We start from the raw sequence: 14724 nt of genomic DNA on the forward strand, positions 1-14724 counted from the left end.
TATGACCCACAGTTTGGGAGTAAATTGGAGCCACAAAACCTGCAAATCGCATTATTAATCGCAACATTGAAAAACCTGAGAAATAGTTAGCCTATTGTAATAAAATAATATTTACTGTTAATATAATGATTGATTTCAATGTGTTTTAAAAGACAAATGACAAACCTATTTCCATCTGCGATTTAATGCGATTCATTGTAAGTTAACTATGGACAAAATGCAATTAATCACGATCAAATATTTTAATCGATTGACAGCCCTAGTTATAACACATCGATTAGTTCCACTACCACCCTCCTCCGTTAGCGACAAAGGACGCTAAAAACGCAACAGTCGGTTTCTCACCGAGTCGACTCGAGTACAAGGTCGATGAACAAAACCGGAACATGGTCGCTTTCGGCAAAACCGATCTAAAATCCACAGTTGGGATATGAAATGGCGTGACGGCCTTACCCGAAATGATGCGCCTTGTAGGTTGTTGTCATGTGATATTTTTAAGAAGCATAGCTAGAAGTAAAGTTCGCAAGGAATAAAATGCTATTTTTTTTATTCGAACGCGTTCACTAAACAGACACTGAAGGGATACGTAAGTGCATCCGCATCCTTCGGCGTTCCTGTATGCATCCCTCGATGGAAAAAGTTGGGACACTCATGCTGCTCTGTGGTCTGGAATGGAAATCGATGTGGGAAGGCTTTAGTGCAGACCTGGGAGGACTGGCTCGCTCTAACCAAGCAGGGATGCTCTGTCTTTTAAACAGCATTACCTCCCAACAAGGATTCAATATTCCATATTAGATTTCATGGTGGAGGGTGGATGCTACACATATATGCATTGAGGACCCGCACGCTTCCAAACAATAGAGCGTGCGCTCTCCGGGGAGCGTGTGAGCTAAGGTCACCCTCGGTTGATCTCGGTTCCCCTCCTCCTCTTGTTGTCATGCAGCATCCATGCTCTAATGAAATGAAGGTAGCCCGTGGCACTAGCATGGATCGGGAGAGGGGGGCGGGGAGTTGAGGGTTTCCCCTGGCTTGACCTGCGCCGGAATGACTCTTGGTGCTTTGTCATTGACCCCAGGCTGTGTAATATATGAATGAATGAATGAAGCCTCGTGCACCATCTGTGTCCAACCCTGGCAAGGAATGGGAATTCTCCTCCGGTCGCATCCATCACACACACACTTGGAATCATGGTATTGCATGTCACACTGTTCAGGTACCAAAACCTGGTACCCTTTGATTTTACGTGAGTCGGTGCCCAGTAGTAGCGATGGAATTCAGTCTGTGTCTTTTAAAGTAGCGTTACAGTAATTGGCTGACAGGTTATATATATAATATATTGTGTATATATAATATATACCATATTTTGGTACAAAAATCACACAATAATGAATAGATGGCTGACATATTTTGGGGTTATGCGAAAATAATGCATTTTCTTAATGAACAATGTTTTTTGTCACGGTAACACTACATTACTACTTTACAATAAGGTACACAAAATTACAACTACAAAATTAGTAACTACTCTAAATCTATATGCCTTAGTTCCCCAGTAACTGCTCTACTCATTAGTTCCTCAGTAACTACTCTAACTTTATATGCCTTAGGTCACCAGTAACTACCCTACTCATTGGTTCCTCAATAACTACTCTAACTGTGTGCCTTAGTTCCTCAGTAACTACTCTAACTCGATGTGCCTTAGTTCTTCAGTAACTACTCTACTTATTAGTTCTTCAGTAACTACTCAAACTCTATGTGCCTTTGTTCCCCAGTAACTACTCTACTCATTAGTTCCTCAGTAACTACTCTAACTCTATGTGCCTTAGTACCCCAGTAACTACTCTGCTCATTAGTGCCTCATTAGTTCCTCGGTAACTACTCTAACTTTATGTGCCTTTGTTCCCCAGTAACTACTCTTCTCATTAGTTCCTCAGTAACTACTCTAACTCTATGTGCCTTTGTTCCCCAGTAACTACTCTACTCATTAGTTCCTCAGTAACTACTCGAACTCGATGTGCCTTTGTTCCCCAGTAACTACTCTACTCATTAGTTCCTCAGTAACTACTCGAACTCGATGTGCCTTTGTTCCCCAGTAACTACTCTAACTCAATGTGCCTTTGTTCCCCAGTAACTACTCTACTCATTAGTTCCTCAGTAACTACTCTAACTCTATGTGCCTTAGTACCCCAGTAACTACTCTACTCATTAGTTCCTCAGTAACTACTCTAACTCTATGTGCCTTAGTACCCCAGTAACTACTCTGCTCATTAGTTCCTCATTAGCTCCTCTGTAACTACTCTAACTTTATGTGCCTTAGTGCAGTTTTATGGGGGGGTCACAGAGTTGCCGAGTTTCTATGTAGGGAAAAAATACCCACATGCAGTATGTATTTTCAGAGAGAATATCAATGATGATTTTAATTAATTTTTGTAAGATTTACCACCAAATCCTACTGACGCCATGTTGGAGCCTCATGTTCGTACATGCTGTTTCTCTTGTGTGTGTGTGTGTGTGTGCGGCTCCAAAGCAAAGACTTAACGAACATTGACGTCTTAATGAGCCGTCATTTTGTGGCCAGAAGGCCTGCAGCCATCCATCACCGTTGACGCGTCTGATTCAAGCACGCATGAATAAAACGCTGATGCTTTGGATCTTGACATCCATTCTGTCCCCCTTCCAGGTGAACCACGTGGATCAGGCCAGCTTTCAACTGGAGGCTTTTGGCAGGAAATTCACCTTGGATGTGGAGCTGAACCAGTAAGTATTTTTTTAATTATTATTATTATGGATATGATTTAGAGGCTCCATCATAATCGTGGGTGATTTACAGTAAAGGCTGGAGTGCTGCCTTGTCAGACGCTCGTATTGATCACCACTGATGGAAAGTCAGCTACTCACTTTCCTCTTTACTCTTCATTTCTCCCTCTCTCATGTTCCCCTGCCACTCTCACACTTTCACCACATCTACCGTACACACCCTCTTTCAGCTCACCGTCTTCATCGGAGGGTGTCAGTGTGGCAGAATGGAAATGCGGATGTTTTGTGCCACGCATTTCAGTGAGAACAGTTTGATGACATGTTGGGGCATAATCATCTCTATAGCACAATTGCATCTGAAAGCCAGCACACAAGTCACAAATCACATTTCAGAGCCAACCACCGGTCTCCAACGAGTCGCTCTTGGCACCAGTTGGACTCATATTGTGGCTTGGAATACCAATAGACTAGACCCACTTGGACTTTTGGGCTGCTTTCTGGAAAAAAAAAAGCTCAACTCTGGCAAAGTTGGGACGTTTTGCCTGAAAATGCCGCCATAGGTTATACTGTACTTGAAAACAGTGTTGCCTTTTGTTACGAAATAAACACAGCGGGAGTTTGAGACATGGGATAAGTTTTGCACTAGGGTGGCGGGTAGGCTGGAGCCTACCCCAGACTTGTCATGCTGCTTAGCGATAAGCCCATACAACTGGACTCAGTTTTGCAAGCGAGAGATATCAAGATTCTGGAATAAATCCTATAATAAATAAGCGACTAATTAAATTTCAATATTCAATATTAATAAACTTAATATTTTTGTCGTTAGATCATAGAAAACCTGCCTATGACTCTCTCTCTCTCGAGAGTGTCCTGTAGACATGAAATAACACTGTTACGCTCCTAGTATTCCTTGTTTACACCACATTGCGCCAACTACGGGATCGCTGCTGCTGCTAGCATAGCAAGCTACTGAGCTAACGAGTTAGCCTCTGCAATTTACTTCTTTTTTTTTTGGAATTTTTTTTGCAATTTACTTGTTAAAGTTAAAGTTAAAGTGTTTCAAACGGAGTTGGGAAGAAGAACAAAGAATCGTAAATCTAACCACTTCCACACCACATGAGAGGAAAAGCTTTGGCATGTCAGCTCGGTCTCCATGCAGTGTAAAAGTAATGTAATCATGTTTTATAACACTACTGGTACATAATGGCCACAATAAACTTGTCTTTAAATATTTTTTGACTAGTAAATCGGTGCACCAGTTAGTTAACATAGACCGAGTGTGGACTAGACGTCTTGTCGACGTAGACGTCGTGTCGACAAGTAAAATGGGCAGTACCATGTCCGTGGTATGTGACACACTTTGCAGCAGTTTAGCAGCGCTGTCTGTCCCACTTCGAGGCCCACTTTCTCATTCCTCGGGGGGGTTGACAGTTTTCCACTTTCAGCTCCTGTCTGTCCTGCGATAACACACTAATTCCCTGCTTGAAAGCCACAAGTCCATTTTTGTTTAGCAGAGTGGGAGGCTGCAGAGCTGAATGGGACCTTATTTTTTTTTGGCTCTGTGTAAGAAAATCACATGAATGAGTAATGCTCCTGTTCCGTTTTGGGGGTTTTGTGTCTGTTTTTAAGCTACTCTTATTTTGTTTTGTTACATGTGTTGAAAGCGTGTCTTCATTTGTGTTCTATTGACACAAGCCACCCGTGTGAAGTGTGTCGGTCTATACAGAGGGGGCGGGGTTACGAGGTCCGAGGTCTTTGTCTGGCTCGTACTCCTCCATCGCTGCAGCCGGCTGCTCTGTTTACCATTCATTGGACAAGAGCAAACGGAAGAGGCGCAGATAAGATTGGGGGTTGCCCCCCCCCCCCTTTTTTTTTTTTTTGTTAATCATCCTCACCAAACACTAAAACACACACACGCCCTCCTCCATTCAGCCCGACCCTTTGGCCCCCACCCCACCTGCTCTTGGTGAATAATAGATGGTGTAAAATGAAAGAGTGTTTTTTGTGTGTGTGAAGCTCTGCATTATGTCACACTATTGCTCAAGTTCATTAGGAAATGTTATTACATCACGCTAAATAGAAAGTAATATTAGTGTAAATTAAGATTTATGGTTACTTTTACCTTCACTTTACCTTCAGAAAACGTAAAAGAGGTATAAATACGTCTTTGGTTGAGTTTGAGTCTTGAGTTCAGGTTTTTCCATGCTTGTTTGAAGGCTAGTTTTGATTATTATTTTTTTTTGCAAATGTAAACATACTCACTGTTATGTTGTCTTATATGATATATAGACTTTCTTTATTGTCATTGCACAATAACACAGCAGTGAAATTGCCAACGAAATGTCATTACCTGCCTCCCGTATAATAATAATAAATAATAATGTGGAGAATAAATAGATGACATCAAATATGAACAATGTACAGCATAAACGGTAAACATGTAAACGTAAACAGTCGTGATGTGCTATACATATCACTATATTGACAGTTACTATGGTAGCCATTATGTCATTGTATGGTCATATCTCCTCGTACTTCGGTATGTGACAAAAAATAAAAAATAAAAAAAAACAACTTAAACAATATTATGAAAGCAGGAAGCAGCGTAAACAGTAAACATGTTAACGTAAACAGTCATGATGTGCTATACATATCACTATATTGACAGTTACTATGGTAGCCATTATGTCATTGTATGGTCATATTACCTCGTATTTTGGTATGTGACAAAAAAAAATTAAAAAAACAACTTAAACTATATTATGAAAGCAGGAAGTGAACAAATGTGAGATGCATTCAATTGTAATCTGATGCATGTTCAAATGAAATTGAACCATTACCATTATTTTCTAGCAGACCAGCTGTCCCAGTCCCATTATAATGTGTTTTTGAGCACTCCGTCTCTACGGGAAAAACGCTGATAATATCATGTCATGTTTGACAAATATTTCGTGAGAGCAGGTGAGGGGGGGGGTCCTAATTGGAGTTACATCGTCTCTCCAGTGTTGCCGCGTGTCCCTCTTGTGTGCTAGTGTTACCACTGACAGGCGCTCAGTGTGTTGTTATTTCCACTAGTGTCCGTCGCGTCAGCTTTCCGGCACGCAGACGCACTCTTTATGCTAATGCCGAGGGTCAGTTACTGCTACAATGCTAAATGCATTATTCATGTGTGTGAAGTGCGTGTTGGGGGTAGAGTGGAACGAACGCCCCTTAAGTACATATGTTTGTCATTCAAACATCCCACGGCTTAATAGTTTGATGAATGTGCGCATACGCGTGGGTGTGTGTGTGAAGAAATGGCGTCTCAGTCGTCGATAATATGCAGCTGCTGCGACGTTGTATCGTGTCGTCGGGGCCTCAGGTGCAGAAGTAGCACAATAAGTGCTGTCCTAATTAGAAACTACAAGGACGGATCGGAACTAATGAGACGGGAAAAATGACCGTAATAACTCGAAAAGGACTGATCAGAGGAACAAAACCAACAAAGAAGTGATTCATCACATCGTCTTTGTTTTAACGCCTCTTGCCGAATTTAATTTGATTTCATATCACCTTTTAGAAGCAAAATTGCACCTTCTCCACATTCCGGTCTTAAAGGGGAACTGCACTTTTTTGGAATTTTGCATCCACAATCCTTATGTGAAACAAGACAAAACTACTTAATATGAGCTAGCTCACAATGCACCTCATTGGGACGTAAACCAATTAAACTGATGATAGCATGTAATACTTACAGTATCTTCCTGTATTTTGATGATTTCAAATATTACCGAAATATCTTTCCTCGGCGCATTGATTTCACATACGAGTCCGAGCTAGCCGGGAGCTTCCGCTACTTCCGTCAACAACAACAACATCATAGGGATCTCATTTGGATGGCTGTATCTTCCAGCAACCAATTAAACTGATGATAGCATGCAATACTTACAGTATCTTCCTGTATTTTGATGATTTAAAATATTACCAAAATATCTTTTCTCGGCGCATTGATTTCACATACTAGTCCGAGCTAGCCAGGAGCTAACACTACTTCCGTCAACAACAACAACAACAACATAGGGATCTCATTTGGATGGCTGTATCTTCCAGCAACCAATTAAACTGATGATAGCATGTAATACCTACAGTATCTTCCTGTATTTTGATGATTTAAAATATTACCGAAATATCTTTTCTCGGCGCATTGATTTCACATACTAGTCCGAGCTAGCTAACATCTAGCTAACATCATCATAGGGATCTCACTGGGATGGCTGTATCTTCCAGCACAGTGTGTTCCAGTCCTCGGGTAAAAAAAAATGCTGACGGCAAACGAGCATCTTGTTGGAAAACTGCAGCCGAGTATGGCAACCAACATTTTAAAGCCTCAGGGGAAATAGTGCAGGTCATCCAGAAACCGGAAGGTTGAGGGTTCGATACTCAGTCCCTCCACCCAGTCACTGTTGTTGTATCTTTTGGTGAGACACTTCACCCACTTTGCTTCCCAGTGCTGCCCCACCCCTTCCCCACACTGGCCTGTGGATTGGCAGCCACGTTTCCGTCAGACAACCCCAGGGCAGCTGTGACTACAGATGTAGTTTACCACCACCAGTGTGTGACTGAGGAGTGAATGAATAATTGTGAAGCACTTTGGGCGCCTTGAAGAGCACTATATAAGGCCCTACCAAATCTGTTTTATTTTTTCTCAAATTCTGTACAATTAATTTAGATTTTAAAAAATTAATTAATTAGTTAAATGCAAAAATCCTTATATTTATTGATGCATTACATCATTGGACATTTTTTCCTTTTCATTGCTGCAAAACAGTCATATTCGGTTCAAGAAAATATAGTTTCAGATGTAATAGCTTTATTTATGTAAAATCTTTTTTTATGACGACCTTATTTTATTCCCAAAATTATTATGTCCGCCACCCTTATTTTAAAGGCCGGATGTTTAATGCGTGTAAAGTCGGATTCCGTCAGCAATTCTGTGTAAATCATATATATTCATTCATTCATTCATTTTCTACCGCTTTTTCCTCACGAGGGTCGCGGGGGGTGCTGGAGCCTATCCCAGCTGTCTTCGGGCGTAAGGCGGGGTACACCCTGGACTGGTCGCCAGCCAATCACAGGGCACATATAGACAAACAACCATTCACACTCACATTCATACCTATGGACAATTTGGAGTGGCTAATTAACCTAGCATGTTTTTGGAATGTGGGAGGAAACCGGAGTACCCGGAGAAAACCCACGCATGCACGGGGAGAACATGCAAACTCCACACAGAGATGGCCGAGGGTGGGGAAAGTCAAAATAAGAAACCAAAAAGTTACCACTTCCACACAAAATAGGAGGAGAACTCATTCATTCATTCATTTTCTACCGCTTATCCTCACAAGGGTCGCGTGGGGTGCTGGAGCCTATCCCAGCTGTCTTGGGGCGAGAGGCGGGGTACACCCTGGACTGGTGGCCAGCCAATCACAGGGCACATATAGACAACCCATATAGAAAACCCACGCATGCACGGGGAGAACATGCAAAGTCCACACAAAGATGGCCGAGGGTGGGGAAAGACAAAATAAGAAGTCAAAAAGTTACCACTTCCACACAAAAATAGGGTGGGATCGAATTCGGGTCTCCTAGCTGTGAGGTCTGCGCGCTAACCCCTAGACCATCGTGCCGCCCTAAATCATATATAAACTATACAAAATGATACTGTGATACTGCCATCTTGTGGCGTTGATTAAAAACTACATCAAGATGTTGCCTACAGCCACAACAGTTAGTTTTCTGACACATTGACTAGAGGTGGGGATTACAGTATTATAATACAGTAAGTTGACTAATGTATTTCTACTTTATATACGTGTATACTTTGATATAACCTATGTAGTTATGTGTGCCTCTGTGTCGTACGCGAGTACATCATGTCACCGCCATCGGCCGCTTGTACCTACACGAACGTGCGACCTTCCACATCCACGCGCGTGTGATTGAAGTCCCTCTCATGGCCCATTCCTGGACCATGCATCATCCACCCGGCCTGCTTCCTGACACTGATACAAGCCGACGGCGCTCTCCCCCTCCATTTGTATCTCCATCGCTGTCTCTCCGCCTCTGCTCCATCGTCTGTCATTTATCGAACAAAAGGCGAGGTCTGATTTAGTGTGGAGGAATACACACAACGGTGTGTGTTTGTTTGAGTGTAGAGTATAGAACGTGTGGATGGCTTTTAAGTACTCTCCATCTTTTGTGTGTGTGTGTGTGCGGGGATGGAATCGAGCAGATGGGGAAGTATAGCGTGGGTACCGTGTTTGTGTAGCTGTATGCTTGCGGGAAGTAGCTCGTTGAAAGGAGAGCCTTCTAAAGAATAAACCTCTCAGTTTACGGTCATGACTGTAAACATTTGCGGCGTCCCCGAACGGGTTGTGTTCAAAGCGCTTCGGAAAACAAGCTAGCATATATGTAATATACAGGCACAAGTACATTATCCAGCCCTCGCTTCCTCTCCCCCTTTTATCCCGCCTCTGTCTATCTGTCAGTTTGTCCCATTTGCACAAAACGTGGTGAACCATCATGACTACTGTCTCATTGATTGCTCTTGTCTTCTGGCAGGAACGTCGCATTGGAAATCAATGGGAAAGTATGTTCAGAGATTAGGAAAATGAATGCATGAAGCTCCAGTTACATCCAAACTGAGGGGGGGTGGCCCTCCCGTGATTTTTTTTATCCACAAGCTTGACGATTGCTCCTCCTGCCAGTTATCAATGGTAACTGCCAGAGAGCCAAGAAACGTACAAGTCAAAATGGTGCCGGTGCACTTTGATATAAATAAGTGGCCAAGACTGGTCCAATAGACATTTTTGTTTTTGGGGGTTTTGGACCCCCAAATATATTTAAAAAATATTATTAATTATATTAAATATTATATTATTAATATTATAAAAATATTATTCAAAGAGTATCATTTGAATACATGAAAGGAATCTTTAATTATTAAATTATATAATTAATTTGTACTTAGTTTTATAATTAATTTGTAAAATTAATTAATTTTTATTATTAAATTAATTTGAAATTAAAAAGATAATTGTGATAATTGCAATTGTTTTAATAAAATTATTGTTACTATTATTATATTTTATTATTTCTTTTGGTTATTTCTTCTGTTCTTTAATAATATACTGTAACTAAAACGCACATGTACGCTCACAAACAGAGCGAGTTTTAACAGTACAATGCAATCATTTCTTGATTTAATTCATGAAATTCAATAATTTTTGTTGAATTGATTCTTGGTGCTATGTAAATATTGTTGTGATATTTACACCAATGAGGCAAATTTGAATCTAATTGAATGGGGAAAAATATGAATACGAAAAATCTTCTGCTTATACGGTACAAGTTGCTCACTAAATGTCTTCAACAGGCTGAAATGTTCTATTGTCCACATATATTCTTGTTCTTTAGAACCCTAACTGTATCATAATTCACTTAGCAACAATCCAGGTGAGGCCACAGATAGCATAGCTTTGCATGTTCTTGTCCTAGCGTGCAGCATGCACACATACTGCATAATGCAGCAGTTGCTTCTTCCTGTACATCGCGTGCTCGAAGGACCGCCTCCATAACGAACATCAAGAGACGCTCTGAGCTCAAAGTTCTAGGTTTTGCCATGAAATCAATAAGTGGTCCCTGTATAGGAAGCGGGACATCCTCGTCAAGCTGATAAGTGATTGGAGAGTGACTGGATTATAGCCCGGGGACCTTTTAACCAGGAAGGTCGAGGCATACAGACAGGAAGTGGGGGTGGGCGTTAAGGTGAGAGCAGCTGCAGCGATCCCTAAAGAGAATCCCCCCCCCCTTCACATCTTTATTCCCCTCATCCACCTTTCCAACTTGGTAGCTCTTTCCTCGTCAGCACTCCCCGCTCCTCATTATGGCCGCCTGACACAGCACATGTTCATCCATACATGCTAATGTTTGTTAGCACGAGCACTCAAAGATGCTTCCTTTGTGCAAGCAATGAAAGGCTCCCAGTCCAATTCCTGGGCCGATGCCTCCACTCTCACGCTAGCTCGCATTCGTGCTGCCAAAGTTGCCTTTTTGTGCTTTATCACGCTGTGCCTGGCGACACGGGGCGTGACGGGAATTTTAGACCGCTGCTTCTCAACCAGGATGGATGTTGGCTACCCACCATCATTCCTTATTGCTGAAATATTTCAACTCAATGTTTTCTAATATCTTCTATTCAATGTAAAACCATGCACCCCCCACAACCCTCATGAGGATAAGTGGTAGAAAATGAATGAATGAGTTCTCCTCCTATTTTGTGTGGAAGTGGTAACTTTTTGGCTTCTTATTTTGTCTTTCCCCACTCTCGGTCACTCTCTGTGTGGAGTTTGCATGTTCTCCCCGTGCATGCGTGGGTTTTCTCCGGGTACTCCGGTTTCCTCCCACATTCCAAAAACATGCTAGGTTAATTAGCGACTCCAAATTGTCCATAGGTATGAATGTGAGTGTGAATGGTTGTTTGTCTATATGTGCCCTGTGATTGGCTGGCCACCAGTCCAGGGTGTACCCCGCCTCTCGTTCGAAGACAGCTGGGATAGGCTCCAGCACCCCCACGACCCTCGTGAGGATAAGTGGTAGAAAATGAATGAATGAATTAGTTCTCCTATTTTGTGTGGAAGTGGTAACTTTTTGGCTTCTTATTTTGTCTTTCCCCACCCTCGGCCATCTCTGTGTGGAGTTTGCATGTTCTCCCCGTGCATGCGTGGGTTTTCTCCGGGTACTCCGGTTTCCTCCCACATTCCAAAAACATGCTAGGTTAATTAGCGACTCCAAATTGTCCATAGGTATGAATGTGAGTGTGAATGGTTGTTTGTCTATATGTGGCTCAACAAGACTCAACATCCAAACGTCAGGATTCTTTTATGACTTTTATTCAAATAGCAACCCAGCAGTTGAGTTTTAAAGTATGCACAAACTTGGAACCAATTAATAAGAAAGCTCTCCTAATGAATCTCAATAGATGTTCTGAATGCATCATTTTCCTTTTGCTCGCTGCCTGATCCCAGCATGAGTGGGCCGGCTGACATTAAAGAGGCGAGAACGCCAGAGAGAGAGAGGGCCGTGACGTAAATGGCTGTTGTGTGCTCGCCGCTTACGAGCTTGCTGTCAGCTCACAGCGGCGGAGCGTCTGTGGATGTCGGAAACCCCTCTGATTGACAGCGGGGGATGCGAGCGAGCAGACACGAGACGTGGCGGCTGGGAGACTAAGCCCGGGAGAAACGCCTTCAGGCAGAGCGGAGGATGAAAAGGGGTCGTGAACTCGGAAAAAAACGAGACTGGCAGACGCATTATGAAAACGATGAGCACAATAACGAACGCACGGTGTCGTCTTCGGTTTTAAGCGGGCGTGTAGGCTGTGGATTCAAAGCGTTTCGCAATTCATCGGCGTTGGCTCGGCAACCGCCAATTAAAACCGTTTATGGGTAGCAAGTGAAGAATTTAGAATCTCCCATTTTTTTAACTGACCCTTGACTGAAGCTATGATGGTGTTCTACCTCTCAGCAGTCCCGCTACATAATCCGCTTATATTCAGGACTAGACCGCTTCATCTTCCTCAGCAAGGCCTGCCATCTTGGAGGTGTGCTTAGGCTCCTGATGCTAAGCGTTCCCGGAGGCAGGGGGATCATGCCGCGCTTCACAATGTCACGCCACATGTTATGTGACACTTATGTGTCCCCTCAATGAACCGCAGCTCCCCAGTGCCGGCATCACCCATGCAGCCCCAGACCGCCGAATAATTAGCTTGCTACTCATTTGTGTTGAGTGCCGTTCAACCTTTGTGCAGTGTGATTATTATTATTATTTACTCTAAATTATTTAAATTATTTGTACAAATTACTGTTTACGCTGTACATTGTTCATATATAATGTCATCTATTTATTCTCCACATTATTATTTATCTATCTATCCATCCATCTAACATTCATTCATTTTCTACCGCTTATCCTCACGAGGGTCACAGGGGTTGCTGGAGCCTATCCCAACTGTCTTTGGGCAAGAGGTGGGGTACATCCTGGTACTGGTGGCCAGCAACCTCACAAGGGTTGCGGGGGTGCTGCAGCCTATCCCAGCTGTCTTCGAACGAGAGGCGGGGTACACCCTGGACTGGTGGCCAGCCAATCACAGGGCACATATAGACAAACAACCATTCACACTCACATTCATACCTATGGACAATTTGGAGTCGCTAATTAACCTAGCATGTTTTTGGAATGTGGGAGGAAACCGGAGTACCCGGAGAAAACCCACGCATGCACGGGGAGAACATGCAAACTCCACACAGAGAGTGACCGAGGGTGGGGAAAGACAAAATAAGCCAAAAAGTTACCACTTCCACACAAAATAGGAGGAGAACTCATTCATTCATTCATTTTCTACCGCTTATCCTCACGAGGGTCACGTGGGGTGCTGGAGCCTATCCCAACTGTCTTTGGGCAAGAGGTGGGGTACATCCTGGTACTGGTGGCCAGCCAATCACAGGGCACATATAGACAAACAACCATTCACACTCACATTCATACCTATGGACAATTTGGAGTCGCCAATTAACCTAGCTATGTTTTCTGACATGCAAACAGCACACAGAGATGGCCGAGGGTGGGATCGAACTTGGGTCTCCTAGCTGTGAGGTCTGCGCTCTAACCACTCGACCACCGTGCAGCCCAGTGTGGAACATAATACAGAAAAAAGCATTTTCCATCCAGCAATCCATATTTCCACTGCATTTCAGCCCTGCCACAAAAGGACCATCTGACATTATTGTATGGATTCCGTAGTTAACAAAGCTGAATGTGTTGACAAGGACAAATACTGGTGATGACATCTTGATTGAGTGAGAATAACAGCCTGGAAGCTTTAAAAAAAAAGGGGGGGGGGTGATGCTTGAAATTTTTGTTTTTCCTTTGTTAACTGCAAGGAAACACATACAGTCATCAATGCTGAGCACAAAAAGGAAACCAGTACTTGCGTCTTTTTCACAAGTACTGTGGGAAACACTGAATCCTGAACACAACACGGTAGTCTAGATGTAGTCCAGTATAGTCATACATGTAGTCTGTATGTCGTCTTTGAAAAATAACACACTATACATTTTTACAATACACTTTTTGGTAAGACTTGGTACTCGTGCACGTAGTATTTATTTACCAAGTACTACTACTAGCTGTAAGTGTTACTATAGTAGGTTAACAGGAGGAGCGAATCGTGTGGGTTTGGACCATGGGGGCTGACGTTTAGTCTTTTGTCTATCTAGTAAATTATTTAAATCCTCCAACAATTAGCTTCAATCTGTTATTATCAGCACTCCACCATCAGAGGCCCGTGTGGTTGCCATGTTGCCCCCCCCCCCCTTTTTTTCCCATTCTGCCTCGCTTGGGCTTAGCGCGGCGTTGGATTAAGATCACAAGCTGTGAATCTTAAACACAAATCCCAGACGCTTTTGACCCCCATAAACACTAAAAGTCTTCTTTTTCCCAAGAAATCTGCTCCTTTTCCATCATTTTGCCGTTTTATTTTTTGTTTTGTATTCCATACACATTGGTGATGTTTTTTTTTTCCACGGGCTGGTGCATGATGAGATATTTGTTATAGCCCCGAGGTCTGCGTTGACACCCCCCCCGCCCCCCTCTTTTTAACATTCACTACCTCTTTATTCGCCCCTTGGTAGCCATTCCTCCATCTTTCCATTTGATCTCCCCTGCCTCTCCTCTCATGTGTGCTGTGCTTTTATTACCAGACCGAAGCGGCCATTAGTCTTAGAGAGGGAGTCTATTTCCTGTGTGAGTCTGCACTCTGTCGTGAGGCAGAATATGTAATAATACTATACCTGACTTCCTGTTTTGCCTAATGGAGCGGAACATCTGACTCATTTTTGAACAACTGAATCAAATATGCGGAAAAATTTAAGT

At 42.8% G+C, this 14724-nt stretch overlaps 1 protein-coding gene across 12 annotated transcripts in view; it reads left to right on the forward strand.

Annotated features, from left to right (window-relative positions):
- The window catches only part of adam22 (ADAM metallopeptidase domain 22), a 52705-nt gene that overhangs the window by 3187 nt on the left and 34794 nt on the right, over positions 1-14724 (forward strand). For all 12 annotated transcript variants that reach the window (XR_009131816.1, XR_009131818.1, XR_009131817.1 and 9 more), the window contains exon 4: positions 2681-2757. Coding sequence is in view for 8 of the 12 variants with exons in the window: in XM_058084103.1 (XP_057940086.1) it covers positions 2681-2757 (77 nt within the window). In the remaining 4 variants the exon portion in view is untranslated. The remainder of the gene's footprint in view (positions 1-2680; positions 2758-14724) is intronic.

This window comes from Doryrhamphus excisus, chromosome 10 (assembly GCF_030265055.1).
Source record: "Doryrhamphus excisus isolate RoL2022-K1 chromosome 10, RoL_Dexc_1.0, whole genome shotgun sequence".
Taxonomy (NCBI): Eukaryota; Metazoa; Chordata; class Actinopteri; order Syngnathiformes; family Syngnathidae; genus Doryrhamphus; species Doryrhamphus excisus.